Source organism: Rhinolophus sinicus, chromosome 17 (assembly GCF_057876585.1).
Source record: "Rhinolophus sinicus isolate RSI-liver-muscle chromosome 17, RSI-T2T, whole genome shotgun sequence".
Classification (NCBI taxonomy): domain Eukaryota; kingdom Metazoa; phylum Chordata; class Mammalia; order Chiroptera; family Rhinolophidae; genus Rhinolophus; species Rhinolophus sinicus.
In genome coordinates, this window is record NC_142517.1 from 174,396,071 (window position 1) to 174,414,858 (window position 18,788).

Consider the following 18,788-nt stretch of genomic DNA (forward strand, 5'->3'; position numbering starts at 1 on the left):
TCCACCTATTGTTCTCTGTCACAATCCCTTCTCCAACTCTGCTTGAATAGCTTTTTTTCATCTTCCAGGCTCAACTTAAAGATTACTTCCTCAGGGCAGCCTTTCCCAGCCCCTGGTCTAGGTTAGCTTTTCCTGTGCTGTCATTACATCTTACGTTTATCACACTGTTTAAATACACCGGTATGCTTTTCGGTGTAACTAAGCTCTTCGGGGCTTGGTGTCTGCCCTGTTTTCCAGGGCCTCCAACTCTGAGCACAGTGCCTGGTTCATAATAAGTGTTCCACAAAGGTTTGTTGAATGAAAGAATGATGATGGAGGTGGGATTCCAACTCAGGACTCCCTCAGAGCCTAGTGCTTTTGCTTCTGCCACTCTGTTTTTGTTTTTGCTGAGACAAACAGTGAAAGGAATAGAAAGGCAAAGTGACCAGAGCAGGAGGAGCTGCTGAGTTCTAAGGAAGGGGCGGAGTGGGGGTGGGCATGTGTATGGAAAGAATCTGAGCAGTGCCAAGTGGCTGCGAAGCCCGCCAGGTGGGAAGTACTGCCCACAGAAGCACCGCAGGGGACGGGGGCGCCCTTGCCTAGTGCCCGGAATCCCGCTGGTGCACAGCCGCTGAGGCGGGGATTCCCCAGAGGGCCCACGCTGGGTGAGCAGGCCCCTGAGGCCCTCGCCTCAGGAAGTCCTCCGATCCTCCGGGCTGCATCTCCCATAGGCACGCGGAGCTCCTAACGGAAGACTCCCGCCCAGCCAGAAGCCACCCAAGAAGACCACTATCTCCGGCCCCTAGGAATACTCCAGGGACCCGCGCGGATGCAGCTGCCCTCTCCAGAACAAGAAAACAATCATTTAAAAGTAGGTTTCTTCTTTTTTCTTGTGTTTTCCCTTTTCCCGTGTCCCGGGTATACGTCTTGAACTGGAGTATGGACGGACCTGGGTTGGTCCTGATTCTGAAGGTGGAAAACTTGAGGAACGTTGCTCTGTAACCTTACTCGTCTCCATTTCTGTATCTATAAAGTGGGGATACCAACACCTATCTCCCTGAGCCGGATTCTCAGTGTCCTACCAGAACTACCAGCAGCAGCATCACTTCTGAACTTTCCAGAAAATCAAATTCTATGGCCCCACACCAACTTATTGAATCAGAAACTGGCGGGAGGTCACGCAACTGTTTTAACTACCCCAGATTGATTTCATTGCAGGCTAACTTTTGAAAAACATTGTAAAAAAAAAAAAGGACCAATTAAATGAAATAAATAAAATGTTGTGTATAAAGAGCTGGGCAAATAGTAGATGCTCAATAAATAGTGGTTATGGTTATTATTATTCCAGAAACAGGCAGTTAGTTGCACAGAAATAGAAAGTTAGGCAGGCATTTGCTGTCCTTCCATGCCTTTTAAGCAGGTCTTTATTTTCTTGCTTTAAAAAAAGAAACTAAAAGCAAAATAATCATATGCCAAAAAGGTTCTCCAACAAAAGAGAATAGGTATGCAACAATAGTTTTTCATATATAAACCTACTTTGTTTTGACTTACTTGTTAGTATCTTTGGACTTCTTTAGAAAAGCAGAACATGATTAATGTTAAAGATTTTACAATTTTGTTTTAATTAAAATTCCAACTTACTTATGCTGCAATTAGTTTAAGATTGAAAAATGTAATGGAATTGCCATATGATCCAGCAATTCCACTCTGGGATATTTAGCCAAAGAAACTGAAAACACTAACTTGAAAAGATATATACGCCTTTACGTTTTTTGAAATGTTATTTACTCTAGACAAGCTATAGAAACAACCTAAATGTCCAACAATGGATGAATGGATAAAGAAGATGTGAGATGTGATATATATATTTATATATATATATATATATATATATATATATATATATTAATATAAGACTCAGTCTTATTTTACTATAATGTAAGACCGAGTCTTATATAATACAATATAATATAATACCAGTTCTTATATTAATTTTTGCTCCAAAAGACTCATTAGAACTGATTGTCCAGCTAGGTCTTGTTTTCGGGGAAACACGGTATATATATCACATATATAGTATATAATATTCACAAATATATATATAGGAATACTATTCAGCAATACAAAAAGAATGAAATCTTCCCACTTGTGACAACATGGATGGACCTAGAGGACAATATGCTAAGTGAGATAAGTCAGGCAGAAAGGCAAATACTGTATGCTTTCACTTATATGTGGAATCTAAACAAACAAACAAACACAACAAAATAGATTCATAGATACAGAGAACACATGGGTGGTTGCCAGAGTGGAGGGGGGTGGGAGAATGAGTGAAAAAGGTGAAGGGGGAATAAGAGGTACAAACTTCCAGTTATAAAATAAGTCACATGGATGTAATGTACAGCACAGGAAATCTAGTCAATAATATACAGTGACAGAGGTTATTAGACATATAGTGGTGATCACATTGTAAGGTGTATCAATGTAGAATCACTATGTTGTACACCTAGGTGAAGCTAATAATATATGTCAACAATACTTTAATTTTCAAACGATGTTTTAAAAAGATTGAAAAATGTAATGGTTGACCATGAAACAATTAACCTAATAAAGATGAAAGGAACAGATAACAGTTCTTGAGCAATCCAGCTTCATTACCATGGCAAATTTTATCACTTGTCTTTTCATTCATTGCAGAAACTTCAAAAAGGACACACTAGAAATGTTAAGATTGCCTAAAAAAGGATTACCTAGATTTGATCAAATTCAAGACGAAGAAACCTACCTGGAAAATTTAGCAGTACAGAGAAATGCTTCTGCTTTTTTTAAAAAATATGATCGGAGTGAAGTACAAGAGTTGCTAACTACTGCCCTAGTTAGCTGGTTGTCTGGTAAAGAAGACATCCGCTCTCAATTAGATGTCCCGTGTGGACTTATGAGTCAAATGAGTAATGTGGGCTTCGGCACTGCCATCCTTCTCACTCCTGTGGACCCTACTGCCCTCTTAGATTATAGAGAAGTCCATCAGATCATAAGGGAGTTGGCTGTTGGAATTTATTGCTTAAATCAAATTCCTTCCATCAGTTTAGAAGCGAATTATGATCAGAGTTCTTCTTGTCAGTTACCTCCAGCTTATTATGATACCAGGATTGGGCAAATTCTGATCAACATTGACTACATGATGAAAGCACTATGGCATGGAATGTACATGCCCAAAGAGAAACGAGCCAGATTCTCTGAATTGTGGCGTACCATGATGGAAATTGACCCGGATGGGAAGCCTCAAACAAATAAAGATATTTTTGCAGAGTTTAGCTCAGCAGGTAAGAGACCTTAACACAGTTATTTTTGTTAGAATACTTTTTTTTTTTAATTTAAAGATAGTTGATTTGTGGCTCAGTTTTAGATATTTACCATATTTCTTAAGAGATTTTTTAAACTCCAAAGAATCTTTTCAACAAAACTTTAATATTTTTCAGTGTCTCTGAAAATTATGTTTTAAGTAAACATCTTGTTTCTTTCAGCTTAATCTCCAAGTTCTGCAAAAGCGATCAGATTTCAGTTTACACTTTTTTCTTGTAAGGCTTAAATAGGAAAATCCATAATAAAACCAAGGGTAGATGGAGGGCAATGAGAAAAATCTTAAAACTTGAAAAAATGATTACCAGATTTGTTAGCCATTCACATTGCCATTTTTATAAACCTCAAAAATGAATAAGAATTGAAGTTAAGGGTAAATAATATACATCAGCAATCTAAGCTTTGGTATTTAGTAGCATTTGGTTTCATGAGCATTTATTCTTGATTCACTTAACTTTTCAATTCCTCCCTCCTCAGGGCCATACTTCTGTAATGCCTGTATATAAACAATAGATGCCACTAAATCCTGGTGCACTCCCTTCAGCATGTTTATGTTTTTTCATTGGTTTTGTTTTTTCGTTTTTTTACATTTTCCTATGGTTCCTTTGCAGGCCAAGTGGAATGGGGTGTGAAATGGTGAATGTGTACCCCACATACTGTAACAAACTGCTTTCATTGATCAAATATATCTAATAATTTTCTAAATAAATTTCTGTAGTTTGTGAGCACAAGCTTAAAAACAAGTCTCAGTTCTGGTACAAAATGCATTAGGATTTCACTTGACTGGAGGAGAGAGCCTGGCAGTAGATTTTATATAGATTTTATATCTAAAACTGAACAAGGGAGACAGCTCATCTTTAAGAAATAAAACGTCACCCAGATGCTTTCTTTCTTGATTATTGGGTTACTAAAAAAATACCTTGGAAACCAGATTAGTTGTTTCTTAACTTCTCGATAAAATGTGGAAGTATTACGATCATTTGAATATTTAATGAAGCTAATATGGTAAGTTACTTTCATGGAATTGTTTAATTCTTATTTTTTCCTTCTCTGTGGTTGACAGCTAAATCAAAAACTATATGCACACACAAATTTTACATATGTGTTTGTAAAGGACTCTAGTTTGACTTACTCATTTTAGAAATATTCATTGAGCCTTCATTTCTTGCTGAAAAAGAAAAATAAGTTTTTTGTGAAGAACAAGTAAACAGTAAACTTAAGTGTAACTTCCATGAAAAAGGGACCTTACCTGTTATGTTTATCACGATATGTTTAATGCCTGACACAATGCCTGACACATACTAGACATCAACAAATATTTGTTAAGTTGCATTAAATGAATTGAATTGAATCAATGAATAGATATGTGGGGCAGAGGTATTATACATCTTGAGAGATTGAGTCTAGCATGGCTGTCCCAGAGGGATTTAATAATTATGCATCGAGGGAGCAGCCCCTCAGCAAAGGGGTCACCCTCCTACCTCTGTCTGAACCTACTGATTCTTCTGTAGGCACATTCTGTACTTTACTGCTCTCCAAAATCCATTCTCCCATTCTTTCATCTCCCTTCCTCCCCTCCAATTTCCCTTCGCCTACCCTTTCCCTTCTTTCTCCCCTCTTCCTCTTAGTGAGGAAGGAAAGGGGCTGTGCTGTCTTGGAAAGGCAATTTGGGGGTCTCACTGCACCTTAATCTGATACCAAAGTACTTAAATATATTTCAGTGCTTCCAATTTCTGAGTCTTTCTGTGTTGAGAATTGACTTGCTCCCCCCACTCCAACCCAGGAAGTTTTAGAGATTATCAACCCTGCTCTGACTTATACTAAAATTTTTTAAACTGTCAGAAACACTTTATTATCTTTATAATCTCTTAACTTATTTTACTCTTTTGCCAAAGGGAGATGAATCATAGTGGCTATTTTAAAAGTCCTAGAGTATCTTGGAAATTTATAGACAGATAGATGGATACAGGAAGGGAGGAAGGGCGGAGGAAGGGAGGAAGAATTTGAGGGGAAAAAGGAAAAAAGAAGGGACAATTGATTTTATCATTTACACTTTAAGGTGCACATGTTACAAACTCCAGATTTTCTTCAAATTCATATTTTATAATTCTGAGCTATTTTCTCAAGCCTAGATTAAAGATAACATTATAAATGTAACTATCTTTAAAAAGGGAGTCTTTAATTTCATCATAACTGGGAAGAAAATGTAACAGGAAATTTGTCATTTATAACAGAGTAAAATCAAGTTTTAATTCTTATGTGATTTACCAGGATTAGTCAGTTTTTTAGCGATTGTATATGTTTAGCTTCTGTTATCAGCAAAAAACAAAACAAAAAAAGTGTGTACTACAGCACTTGAAAAGCAAATTATACTTTTTAGCCCAAGTGAAAAATTGGTTCCCTGCTTAAAGGGAGATCACATTTTCTTGTTCTTCCATATTTTTCCTGATTTATTGTTTCCATTGTATTGTGTTTCTTTTACTTTAAAGAGAATGGAAATCTATTCTTTTTAATTGTACAAACTTCCATCTTTAATTACTCTGCCAAACCACACATCTACCTGCTTTTCACCTTTAACAATTTTATTGGCATTTCATTGTCTCTTTACTATCGTGTTACTAGGATTTCAAGATGAAATCCTGTGTTCAATCTACTATACTGATCAAGAAGCCAAATATGAGGTTTTCACTATCTAAATTTTTCTTTTTCACCATGAAGGTTTGATTGATATTACAAAGGATCCAGACTTTAATGGGATCTATGATGAAGACATGAATGAAGATCCAACATATAATCCCAATTGCCCTGAAGAAAAAGCTGTATTTATGAAATATGCTGAAAATATTATGCTAAAGTTGACATTCAGTACCACAGAAGTTCAACAGTATGAAAATGTTTTTATATTTGAAACAGCCTATTGGCTTACTAATGCTATAAAATATAATCAGGATTATCTTGATATTTGCACCTACCAGAGACTACAGCAACGATTATATCTTCAAAAAAAAGTTATTCAAAAACACTTTGAGAAGAAAAAAGAAATCAGAAGAGAGATAGGATACCTAAAGTTAATATGTTTTCTGGTTCCATTTCTACTGAGTTTAAAAAAGAAGATGAAAGTTCCATATTTAAGTAGTCTGCTTCAGCCTTTTTCAGGTAAGAGTATCACTAAAAATCAAATATAAAATAGAGATATATATTAAATTTAAAATTAATTTTGTTTTAGTGTGTGATTCCAAGTATGTAACCTAGCTGTAGCTTGTTAGAAAAAATAAAATTTAATGTCTCCAAAGCAATATTGAAAGACTTAAAACAAGTTCTGAGAAATTGGGAAATATGCCATGTTCATATTTCCCAATTCACAGGGACCATACTGTGAATATATCATACTTCATCTAACTTATTTTATAAATTCAATGCACTTGTATTCAAAATCCCAATCATGTTTTTCATGAAAGTTTATAAATTGATTGTGAAATTAATATGGAGCACTAAAGCATTATGAATGGTCTTACATTTATGAAAAAGAGCTGAAAATATATTTTAAAACTTTAGTAATGTATTGGCACTGTAATTAGCAAATAGACCAATGTATGCGAATAGAGAACTGAAATAGGATCATATTTATATGGAATTTGACAGGAATGTGTGTAAACTATTTCTCCCACGCAGATTAGCACACAATTTGTGTATTTTCTTTGGTGCCTAAGCATGTGGGTTTATTATAGTGGGCTTTCTATTCAGATGACAAAGTTTCAGCAGAAATTTTGCAAATCATTTGCATTATGAGCATTTAAATGGTGAAGATGATTATCCATATCTGTGAGCTATTTACAAATGGAGTCATGACAATGCTTGTCCTGAGGTAGAGGAGGGGGATGGCACACATGTGGAACTAAGAGGGCCTTGCTTAAACAAGATGTTGGCTATATCTGTAATGTTTTATTCCTTAGATTATTGGAAGCAAATATGACTAAATGTTAATAGTTAATTCCAGATGGTGAGATTAGGGTGTTATATTCGTCTTTGTATTTTTCTGTACCTTTTACATTTCTCAAAATACATTATACACTTTATATAGATGAAACCATATTCTGCTAACATGTTAAAATAGTGAACAAACCTTACTGAGATTTTAGAAAATTATTTTTTTTAAAGAAGTGTTTTATGTGTGATTTCGTTACTTTCCAGAAAAGTCAGCTGTTTGTTTTTGTAATGTGAGAGATACCCGCTTATTCCTTTTTAATGTCTCTTTTTACCTAAACTAGCTCAGGTAAGTTTTTGCTTATTTAACCAAAGATTCCCTACAGCACAGAGTTTCAAATCTTTTCTGATAATTAGAAGATAATAGTCTTGAGTTTATATATAGAAATCAATAAGTAGAATGATGTTTTGACTATTCTTTTGGGATGTCTGCACAATGAAGCTACAGAAAATGCGCAAAATATATAAGCATATTTTAATGCTTAAAAGATTCACTAAGAGCATAAATAATTTATAGGCTATGATTGCCAAGATATTCATTTCATGTGGATTCTTTCACTGTGCTTGTGTGAATGAGAATCTAGATCTCCAAATATAATGTTTATATGCTGTTTTTTACTTTTTAAATAAAAGGTTGTCTTCTTGTTTCTTTTTTGAGATGACAAGGTTAAGACTGAGCGAGAATTACCTCCATTTATTTACGGACGAGATTTTAAGTGCCAGAATTTTCACTACAAAGAGGATCAGTATTTTCATGTTCATGGAGGAATTGAATTTGATATTACCACCCCTTCAATTGAGAATGCTTTGGAAGATTTTAAGGTTTAAATTATTATTGTTCCTGAAATGGTTTGTCATTTCACAACTCTTTTATCTTATTCTCCATTCAGAAAGAGTCTCTGTTGGTATAGGAATTGAATATCTTCCCAACTCACTTATTTTCTTATACATTATGTAACAAACATAAATTAAGTACAAACTATATCTAATGTATTATGTTAGATGTCAGAGAGATAAAATGACAAATAAGCTAGGTACAACTATCGTCCTCACAGAATTTACAGACCTCTAATGGACCATAGTTGCCCTAGAATCCTTAACCAAAGAGTGCAGTAGAAATCCCTGAACATACACTAAATATTATTCCATTTTCATCAAACATTAGTGTTAGAATAGAGATCCTCTAGAGTTTAGAAACAATAATTCTTCATCTGGAATTTAGTATAAATATTATACATTTCAACTGTCATTGCTTTTCTATCTTCTCTATATTTTCTTTCCTTTTGTATTTTTTCCTCACTCCCAAAGGAGAGGTCAAATACATGCCACTATTATTAAGGTCTGATGGGATACTATATTAAAAAGTTGTCATTTACATGTATAAAATTTCACCTAAAAGAAATCATAATTGTTTAGATTTGTTTAAAGATATATTTTAGTAATGTAACTCATGTTTTAGAACAATGTAGAAAAAATACGAGAATGTGCTACCACTACATTTGTAGAAGATTCCGGATTCAAAGAATATTACTCAATACCAGTCATGGAATTTAATGGAAAAAGGTAAGGAACTTTCAGTAATTATTCACAGTAGCCACAAGTTGTTGAAAGTTAGCAAAAAACAAAGTGTAAAAATGCAAAGACTAACTAACTTAAAACCTCAGGATGGCAATCCTAAACAGTAATAATCCCTGTGAATGACATATGGATTAAATGAAGTATTAAATGTTATATTTATTACTTTGTATACTTTGATACATTCTGTTTGACAATCCTTAGAGATGGTAATTAGTTCTTTTAATTAACACAATGGTTAAATGGGGATGAAGGTGGGTATCAAATCCTTTGGGCCCACTGAAAAGCAGTGGACTCAGCACACCCTTTTTTATTTCCATAAGGAATATGGTTTAAAATCCTCTTCCTCTGCTGGGTCTCATTATGCTTGTCATCTTTTGAAGCAGTATGTTTGCTAGGGTCTTTTATATGTTGTGTTCTTGGATTTTCACATCTTGGACACTGAAGTTTGGAAATAGGGGCAATAGTGCTCAAAGGAAACAGTTAGGTTGGAGGTACAGACTTGAGATTTAAACGCATATAGGAGGTTTTTGTTGTTATGTTGTCATTTTCCCTTAAAGGCATGGAAGTAGTTGAGAGGATACAGCCAAGTCTGGAACTCTGGAGAATAACAGCTTTTAAAGGGTGTGGGAAGAAGCAAAGGAGAGCAGAAGACACTGAGAAGGAACAATACAAGTAGAGGAAGACCAAGAAAGTATGATAGTTTGGAGGCCAAACGGGGAGAATTTTAAGAATATGGAAATAATTAAAAGCATTAAATTCAACAGAATAAAAGGCCAAGTCAATTTAAGACTGAAAAGAGACCTCTAAATTTGGCAAAGACTTGGTAAAAAGTTTTAATTGTGGTCACAAAAGACTATGTGTATTGAGTAGAAAGGTAAATTTGGGGAGAGTTCATGGGATGTGAAGAAGTAAAGACAGATTATCAATTTCTTTCAAGATGCTTGGCAGTGAGGAAATAGAAATAAGGCAGAGGGAGAAATAGGATAAAGGATAGGTTGAGCTTTCCACTGACTACTGTCTGGATGCACACACGGTACTAGAGCTGAAGTCAAAGACTCTGTGGCTAATGACCTCCATGATTTTGAAGGTAATTAAGTAGCAGATCTCATGCCTCTGGAATTGCTTCTGTTGATGTGCTTCTGACTGGAAGAGGAATCTCTCGCTCAGCCACCCAACCCTTGTTGACACACTCCATGTACGATCCTTGCCAAGCTAAATAGTATCCTGGAGGCATCCTGGAGAATAAAACTTTATTCTCCCAGGCTCTCCCAAGTTCCAGTGTCTGGCTGGGCACTTATGATACTGGCGATGCAGGGAAGCAGCTGGGATGAAAGCTGTAGTTGGTGACAAGTTGTGGGTGAATGAGTCTGGTTGGCATACGCACACTGCCATTGCACCTTCAAGTATGTAATCATATTGTTGCAACGGGATGTTACGGTGGAATTGTTTCTCTAGTTTCTGACTAATGCACAGCATTTGGTCATCAGTGTTGGTGAACTGTAGATAGATGGATTTGAATTTGTAGGCTTTTGAAACGACCATAAGCTTGTTTTCTGACCCAGCCAGCATGCAATAAAAGTAAAAACCACAAGTGGAGTAATACTCAGTATTTTCCTGACTCCTATGTCAATTACTAGAGAACCTTCATATGCCTATAAAATCTACCCCCACACAATTATTGCTAGGATTCCCATAGGCCCATGAACCAGCACTCTCGGGTACTCTGAGAGACCTTCAGTGTCCTCCCTTTCTGCTTGAGCTCCCTGTAATAATCCACTGATGGGCCCCTAGAGTCCAATAGGCCCCATGCAGGAAATTCAACATAATGCTCTTGTCGTGACACTGCCTCTCCTGGTTGTGAAGCTGGTGTCACCTCTGGGGCTGGCTCCTTTGGATGCCTACTAAGTAGCAGGCATCAATTGTTGAGACATGTTGAAGCCAATCCAATGATGTAAGGAGAATTTCTATTCCAATTTTATTGGTTTCAAAGAAATGCTGCCTGGAACCTCTAATACTTTGGTGCAAAAATCACTGTTTCAGTAGTTTTGCTTATACTTGTTTCTTTCTGTGACACCGCGATCATTCTATGTTGGTGCTGAACCAGAGAATAATCTGAGTGATTGAAAGCATGGCATCTCAAAATCTCCCGTTTTCTTTGATTTTAAGGGCATTGTTCTTGGACCAAGCTTATGTATCTTGATATTGTCTTTCCTCAGAATGATTTGATTTCATGGGAGACTCCTAGTCCCTATGAAAATAGGATCAGTGTCATTGGCCCTCTAGTCATGCCTGGACACATCTGAATCCTAGATTCATTTTTGTCCCAGGTTAGGTTCTCCCACCATACGTACCAGCATCACAAAATAGGCATTGCAGTCATTCGCAGGGCTTGGCAGTCCATAAAAGTAGAACTCATGAATTATTAAGAAGGCAAGACTGGGGCAAATAGATGATTAGATACCGGTACTAAAATGTCCTATTTTGGAGAGAGCACACCAACATCATGTTACAGTTGTGGATGTGAGAAGGCATGTCAGAAATCAATATAATGTGATAGTGGTGCGTCGGGGAAGTGTGTTAGAAGCTCATCACCACAGTCCCTAAGCTGGGTATGGATTCTCAGGTTGAAGAATATGGAGAGAGTTATTTTCAAAGTGAGGCTCCCCTATTTTCCCTGTTGATGATTAGACTCAAGGTTTTGAGTAAAAACACTGGTATGCCACTCTGCGGTACTTGGATGAGGGTTTCCTCATAGCACTGGCCTTCTGGGCTTTTTGTGCTTCTAGTAATCATCTCTGTGTGGGCTGGTGCTGCTGGCCTGTAGCTCAGGTTGTAGATCCAACGTTGGTGGGGGTCAGACTTTCTCCTGGTAGAAAGACCTTCACCACCACTTGCTTCTCCTGTTTATAAGGTAGGACAGCCTCCTGTTGGTTGTAGATACTTTATTTGTATTGGATGAGTAAACTGAATTTCTAGAAGCAATCTGCCCACCTTCCCTTGGTATTTGTTAAGTTTATAAAGTCTGTTTTATTGCTTGAGCAGTGATCTAAGAGTGTATCACCAAGTGCCAGGGCCCCAGAGGTAGTCAGCATCTTCTGATCCCATGGTCATTATCACACCCAGAGCCTGCTCCCTGGAGAAGCCACGACAAGATGGAGGTTGCTGGCACTGGGATTCTACTGAGTAGAATGACGTAGAGCTGGGCCACTCAGGGAACAAGGCCATCCTCAGTGTGATCCCTTAGCTTAGGTCTATGAAGGCAGTCTTGTGGGACTTGGAGTGTCTGTTTGTGGCATCCACTCTTAGCAGTGTGTCTAATACTAAGGGAAGGTAGCTGTTTTCTCCTAGAAATGTAGTTTAGTCATCTAATAAGATTCAAACATCCAGGTCAGATCCATATAGCTCCTTAAGGCCTCAGAGCATATCATCACTGTAATTTGAAAGTCTTCAAATCCGAGTAGGATTCAGAATACCTGCTCCTTGGTTTTTGAAGGCTGAAGTCTAATAAGTTAGGCAAGTCCCCACTGATGAAGGTGGCACCTCCATAAGTCAGTGCCCACACACAAAGTGACAGGTCCCACCACCTGGATTGGTACTGTACCAGCAAAGTGTGGGTGAAGACAGCATTTAGTTTATATTCTCGTGTTCTCGTTTCCTTTTGTTAGAGAGGATGGTAGATAGGAAGAATGACAACCTCAAATAAACGTGAACAGGTCCACAGACATGCCTCCATCCATGCAAAGATCTATTATATTCAGAAAACTTGGAGTGAAGTAAAGGTCAAGGAAGAAAAGGTATTAGCCTCTGGCTAGTTCATAACAGACTGTGTCCCTAATACCTTCCTTCAACTGACCTACAGGGCCCAGTGAGTCCTCCTCAGCTTGTGGGCAAGGAGTTTTCTTAGCTTAGAGAGTCACTGATTCACTTCCCTGAAAATTAGTGCAATGGGAGCAAACGACTCAGCACCCTTGGGAGAACTGGCAGTCCCTGAGCAGCAGAGTGAAGAGCCATTGAGGGGGTGACCACTGTCAACAATACTGTATTTACAGCCATAAATATTTGCATTTAGAGCAGAAACCCAGGTAATCTTAAGAGGCTTCTGTTGGCAGAGGTAGAATCAGCAGCTGAAGTCTGGACATCGGAAAAGTTACCTCATGGGCAGAAGTGAAGGACCACCATTTTTTTTTTTTTTTAACCTGTGATGATAAGCAACCCTAGGGAAAAGAGTCACTCAGAATGTTGTCCCTTTCCCATTCCCATGTGATAGGGGACTGGGCTGTTGCCTGCCTATATCTCAAGGACCTTGTGTTTCTAGAGAAACCTTGGGGGTTTCTCTAGTCCACTGCTGCAGTGAGTAAAGGTCATGGAGCCGTTCCCCAAAGCATCATTCTAGGTCAGATTCAAGGTAAACTCTTGAGAAAGAAAATGTAGACATAACTAGATTAAAAGAGTTAATATATAAATTTGTAATAAGCAGGGTAAGCAGATGGTTAAAAGGTAAACCTAAAATTCCTTCAGCCAGAGTTAGGGCTTCGAGTGATTTAGGCAGTGTCCCTGGTCACTGAAGGACAGAATCAATTAGAAGGGCCAATATGGAGAAGATATTTGGTATAGATAATAACCCTTGATAATTAATAACACTTGATAATCATGTTATTAAAATATTTACAATCAAGTACAATTTAAATGGTATTTTTGTATTTGTTATAAAAAATAAAGTTTTGCCAACATAGAAAAAAGGAGTACATCACTTCAAAGTCAGAAAAATTTACCTTAAAAAAATTTTTTTTAATAGATACTATGTGATCTATTTTGAACTTGAAACTTACTATCAGCAACTATATAAGACCCAGTGGTGGGGAGCCATAAATGAAATAATGAACAACCTAAGACCCAAAAGACTTCCTCTGACAGACGTTCAATTACATGAACAATTTAAGAAAAAATTTGGTTTCAAAAAAGCCATGAAATGCAAGGTATTTCAGTGATTACCACATAATTTAGTGTAAGAAGTTATATATTATAGATAAGTTTATATCTCAAATTTTTATCTATGGATAAATAATAGGTTAAATAAAGGCTTCAATATAAAATTAAAATTCCACATTTTAGTAGTTGAAAAGTTATGCAATTCTAAATTATAAGTTTCTGGCAGGGTTACAAAACTACCTGTTAGTGAATGGGATTGTGATTAATCTTAATAATTGCTAATATTTACTGAATGACTACTTTGTATGCCAGGCACTATTATAAATGCTTTCAACAAACTCTGTCAAGGAACTGGTATTGTTATCATTCCTATTTTACGAATAAGAAATTTGAGATGCAGCAAGTTAAGTATCTTTCCCAAATCACATAGCTCATAAATAGCAGAACCAGGGGCTTCGGTCCTGGGAACCAAACCTAAGAAGTAAACCTAACGTCACAAATCAAATCTCCATATCTGCTTCAACCAGCCTTGACTTACAGCTTCTGGACCTGATACATTAACTGGTGAGCTCACTAATTTCAAAGAGTACACTGGTACTTATTTACCACATATTGGTTTGAATGCCCATAAATTTTATAAGTTAATAACATATTAGTTTAATTTTAAAATATTACGTGATCAGAATGTCTCAAAGAAAAGGGTGACATTTTCACCTCTCCATTTTGAAACCTAGAGCAAAGAACACAAACTATTTCTGCAGCAATATATTTCAAGTTTCTAGACTTCTAAATTAAAGCTATCTTCTTAAATCAGAGGAAGAACCCAGTGATCTCCCTTTGTTTTTAAAGTACATCAGAAAGATACATGTCTACCCTATTTTAATTGTCTCCAAAGAAGAAGGACCTGCAACTTCTTTCTTAAAACAGAGAGAGAAAAAAATAACTTCCTAAATATATTTTTTGAATTGTTGGTGTTTCTTTATAGCTCTAACAACTTCAATCATTCCCCACTGAGACATTTTCTAAATGGATCATGTGAAAATTCTACTGAAATTGAGCACCAGTTATGTGATTATATTAAGCTATTTCATTGTCTTTTTTTTTTCCTTAATCAAACTTTAGGTGTATTTTGAAAAACCTAATTCTGGCTTTCTTCATAATTTTAGAGTATCCCATTTGGTATGAAGTCTGCTGTTGAAAGAGGATTATCCGCTGTTTTCCACACATTTAGCCGTAAAACCTCCAGCTCGACGATCAATGTTTCAGACGAGGCCGGCTATGCTATTTTCCATCATGCAGCTCTGCACAACAGAGTTTCTATTATATGCCAGCTGTGCAACGCTAACTTCAATGTCAATCAGAGACGCTTCGTTATGTTTAGCCAAGGTATCATCAAGTTTTCAATCTAAAGTGTTTTTCTTTTACTTACCCCTATTCAGCATTAAGAATGCGTGTTGGTTTTAGAGCAAGGTTAAAATTTGGTATTGTTACCTAGAGCAAAATTGAGGTTTTTGTTTCATTTATCTCAGAGGGGCTCCTTTTAGTTTTCTAAGGGTCACTTATTGCTCCCTTATCTGCAGTTATTTATTTATTTACTGTGTCTCCCTCACTTGAATATAAGCTCCATAAAGGGCAAGGATTTGGTTTCCTTTGTCTGCCATGGTATCCTAGTGCCCAGAGGAAGGTCTAGCATTGGTAGGTGCTCAGGAAATAATGAATGGTTGAATGAACGCATGGATGGATGGATCAATGCAGGGTAGTATTTGATAATCACTGGCATAATTAATATACAGTGATGTGCTATAGAAATTCAGAGAAAAGGGAGATAAATAAAGATTCTAGCAGAACATCCATTTCTTATCCCAGGGTTCTCAACCACGGGATAGTTTCTTCATATTATATAAACTTAAATTGTATTTAATAACAAAAATTTCCCCTATAATATTTTTTAGGATTAATGACCCCTTTAAGGCTATCATCATTTAAACTTTAAAAAGCATTTTTTCCCGATTATTAGATATACATACTCATTTATGTATCCTTTGGAATATATTTAACCAGTATAAAATTAATAAAGTTGAAAATGAATGTGGAGGTCCTCCATAACTGAAGAGAGAAATAGATATAAAGTGTCAGGAATGGCTGATGCAACAATATTGTCAATAAAAAAGGGTGACTTTATATTTTAACTAGCTATTTTAATACACTGTTAAATTTTAATATTAAGATGCTTCTATTCCTCGATTAAAATATTCAATACAGAATGAACTTAGTTAAAGTAGAGCACAAATTCAGTCAAATGTAAATGCAATGGGGAACTGTCATTTAAAGATGTGTTATATTTTAAGCTTTTTTTGGTGTAAAAAAGAATCTTTGGTAAATTAAAGCCTCTCATTCATCCTGTGACTACTTGCATTGGCTGAGAATTGAGTAGATTTTGAAGTATGCAAAAATGTGTAACTCTGGCTGCAATGTCTATCTATTATTACTTAGCCAACACAAAACTGCCTCAACTGTGAGTTTTGACCAGTCACTTGAGAGGCAGTGTTTCCAGGTCTTCAGGTCTTCTCTCACATAACCTCAGGTTCACGCAACATGTCCAGATGTCTTGACCAAAAGTTATAACCAATCCTATTTGATATAATCCTGCCATCTGTAGCTAAACATAGTCCTTTTGTTCTTATCAATATGGTTCTATTTTGGCTAATTTTGGAAACTCCTATATGTTAATAATCATACTTATATGTGTGTTCCCTTTTTAAACAGATTCATCCAAAATGGATGTGAAAAAAGAAAGAAACGGTAAGACATAATTACAATATTTGGTGCATTTTAAATGTTACTGCATATATTAAAACTTATAATATATAATCTCCAAAATGCTCTGTCTCATGAGAATGTCACACAATGATGTTTTGTTTACATTTTGAAATATAAATTTTTCCTATCTATGGTTATTTATTGATATTTCTCTTAAGTTTGTTTTTTTTTCTTTCTTTTCTTTTTAACTGAAATTTGCAGTCACCTCTACATATTTCTATAAAGTCAGGCCCTAAAGGGATTTTTATGCCCTAAAAAAATAAACAAACCAATCCAGTTAATATTTAGATATGCTGCCATCTAGTGACAAATAATCTATGAGATCTGAAGTATGAGTCACTTCTGACTGAGATGAGAGACTTAAGGATTGGATATAGAGAAAACAGAAAAAAATTTAAAGCTTATATGTTCTATCTCTGTATCTAAGAAGCTATACCTTTATACTCTACATAAGATAATTCAAGGACAGTTTATTTTTAAAGAAACCATTTACAGAGACCTGAATTTTGTAAGGAAAGGGCAGTAGTTATTCAAAGTAGCCACTTGGTTTTGGTGGAGGAACAAAGCTAACCTGAAATGACCTCAGAGAGGGGAGAATAAGTATCAGAGAGAATAAGCATCCTGACCTCATTCTCCTTCCTTCTCCAGGGTTGTCCACTGGCAGATACTAATAAGAAGCCAAAGGACAGGGGTTGCTAAATCTGCCAGGACAGAGCACAGGGAGGGTGGTAAAGGGAGGTGAGTGGGCCTGTAGGGGAAAAAAAGAAAGCTTATCAGCCCCACCTACACTGTAAGAATTTGTAGTTGAGTAACAATTGTGCACTTCCTGCATTGCGCTCTCTCTCTCTCTCTCTCTCTCTCTCTCTCTCTCTCTCTCTCTCTCTCTCTCTCTCTCTCTCCTCTCTGTTTACTTTCTCTTTTCCAAGTATCACTTACGACTACCATGTATTATAATATTAGTTTGTTTATCGTGTCTCCCTCACTTGAATATAAATTCCATAAAGGGCAAAGGTTTGGTTTACATTGCTATGGTACCCCAGCGCCAAGAAGAAAGCCTGGCATTAGTAGGTGCTCAGGAAATAGTTGTTGAATGAATGCATAAATGGATGAATGCAGGGTAGCATTTGACAATCACTGGCATAACTAACATACAGTGATGTACTATAGAAACTAACAGAAAAAGGAGATAAATAGGGCTTTCAAGCCACCAAAGAACATTTATTCCCTAGGCCAGTGTTCACAACCAGAGAATAGTTTCTTCAGACTACATAAACCCCTCCAGAACTTCTCTGACTCGAGTATGTCTTTGGAGTGTTTCTCATCCTGAGCACTGTTGATATTGGGAGCTGCATAATCCTTTGTTGTGGGGTGCTGTCTTGTACACTGTAGAAACTAGCGTAGTGTCCCTGGCCTCTACCCACTAAATGCCAATAACAACCCCCACCCCAGTTGTGACAAGCAGATGTGTGTGTGTGTGGAGGGGCACTTTATCCCCCTGTTCTGGGATAAATTTTCAAGTACCTAGGAATCAGCCAGGGATCTTTCTAAAATACAGAATTTGAGTTACAGGGCCTGGGTGAGAGCCAAGATTCTGCATTTCTATTAAGCACACTTTAAAGAAATCAGAGGGAGATATAAGAATAGTACTTCTTCCATCAGGCTGAGCTGAAATACTATTTGTTTGGAGGGAGGCAGAGAGAAGAGGGAGAGGGTCAGTGGGGAGGCTGGGGTGGTTCTTTTTTTAAAAAAGGAACCTCTCTTTAGGTCATTTTGATACATTTCTTCTGCTAAGAGCAGCCTACTGCCTTCTGTTAGGTTGAAATGAGCCAGCATATTCTAAAGTCCTGTGATTAGGCCTAGTCTTTCAGGGAGCCTGTGTTCCTGGACTCTGAACCTCACATGTGCTTGCGAGTCAGGATGGCTGGAGGGGGCTCCCCTGCCCCAGGCCAGTTAGGCTCTAATAATACCTCAGCAGGTTAGACTCTGGTAAAATAGTTTTTCCTGAGGGCAGACCTTGGTAAGATAAACAGAGAGTGTGCTCTGGTGTGTTTCAAAATGGTTCCTTTCCACTCCCTGGCCAGAAGCACGAGGGGATGTTTCTCTGATATGCACCGTGAGGACGTGGCTTTCCTAGAGGT

At 36.9% G+C, this 18,788-nt stretch overlaps 1 protein-coding gene across 1 annotated transcript in view; it reads left to right on the forward strand.

Moving 5' to 3' along the window:
* Nucleotides 1-474: 474 nt before the first annotated feature.
* ANKAR (ankyrin and armadillo repeat containing) overlaps nucleotides 475-18,788 on the forward strand; it is a 53,674-nt gene continuing 35,360 nt past the window's right edge. The window contains exons 1-8 of the mRNA XM_074339164.2: nucleotides 475-850; nucleotides 2,677-3,302; nucleotides 6,058-6,495; nucleotides 7,982-8,145; nucleotides 8,783-8,886; nucleotides 13,697-13,877; nucleotides 14,997-15,216; nucleotides 16,597-16,632. Of these exons, the coding sequence (XP_074195265.2) occupies nucleotides 2,702-3,302; nucleotides 6,058-6,495; nucleotides 7,982-8,145; nucleotides 8,783-8,886; nucleotides 13,697-13,877; nucleotides 14,997-15,216; nucleotides 16,597-16,632 (1,744 nt within the window). The 5' untranslated portion in view covers nucleotides 475-850; nucleotides 2,677-2,701. The remainder of the gene's footprint in view (nucleotides 851-2,676; nucleotides 3,303-6,057; nucleotides 6,496-7,981; nucleotides 8,146-8,782; nucleotides 8,887-13,696; nucleotides 13,878-14,996; nucleotides 15,217-16,596; nucleotides 16,633-18,788) is intronic.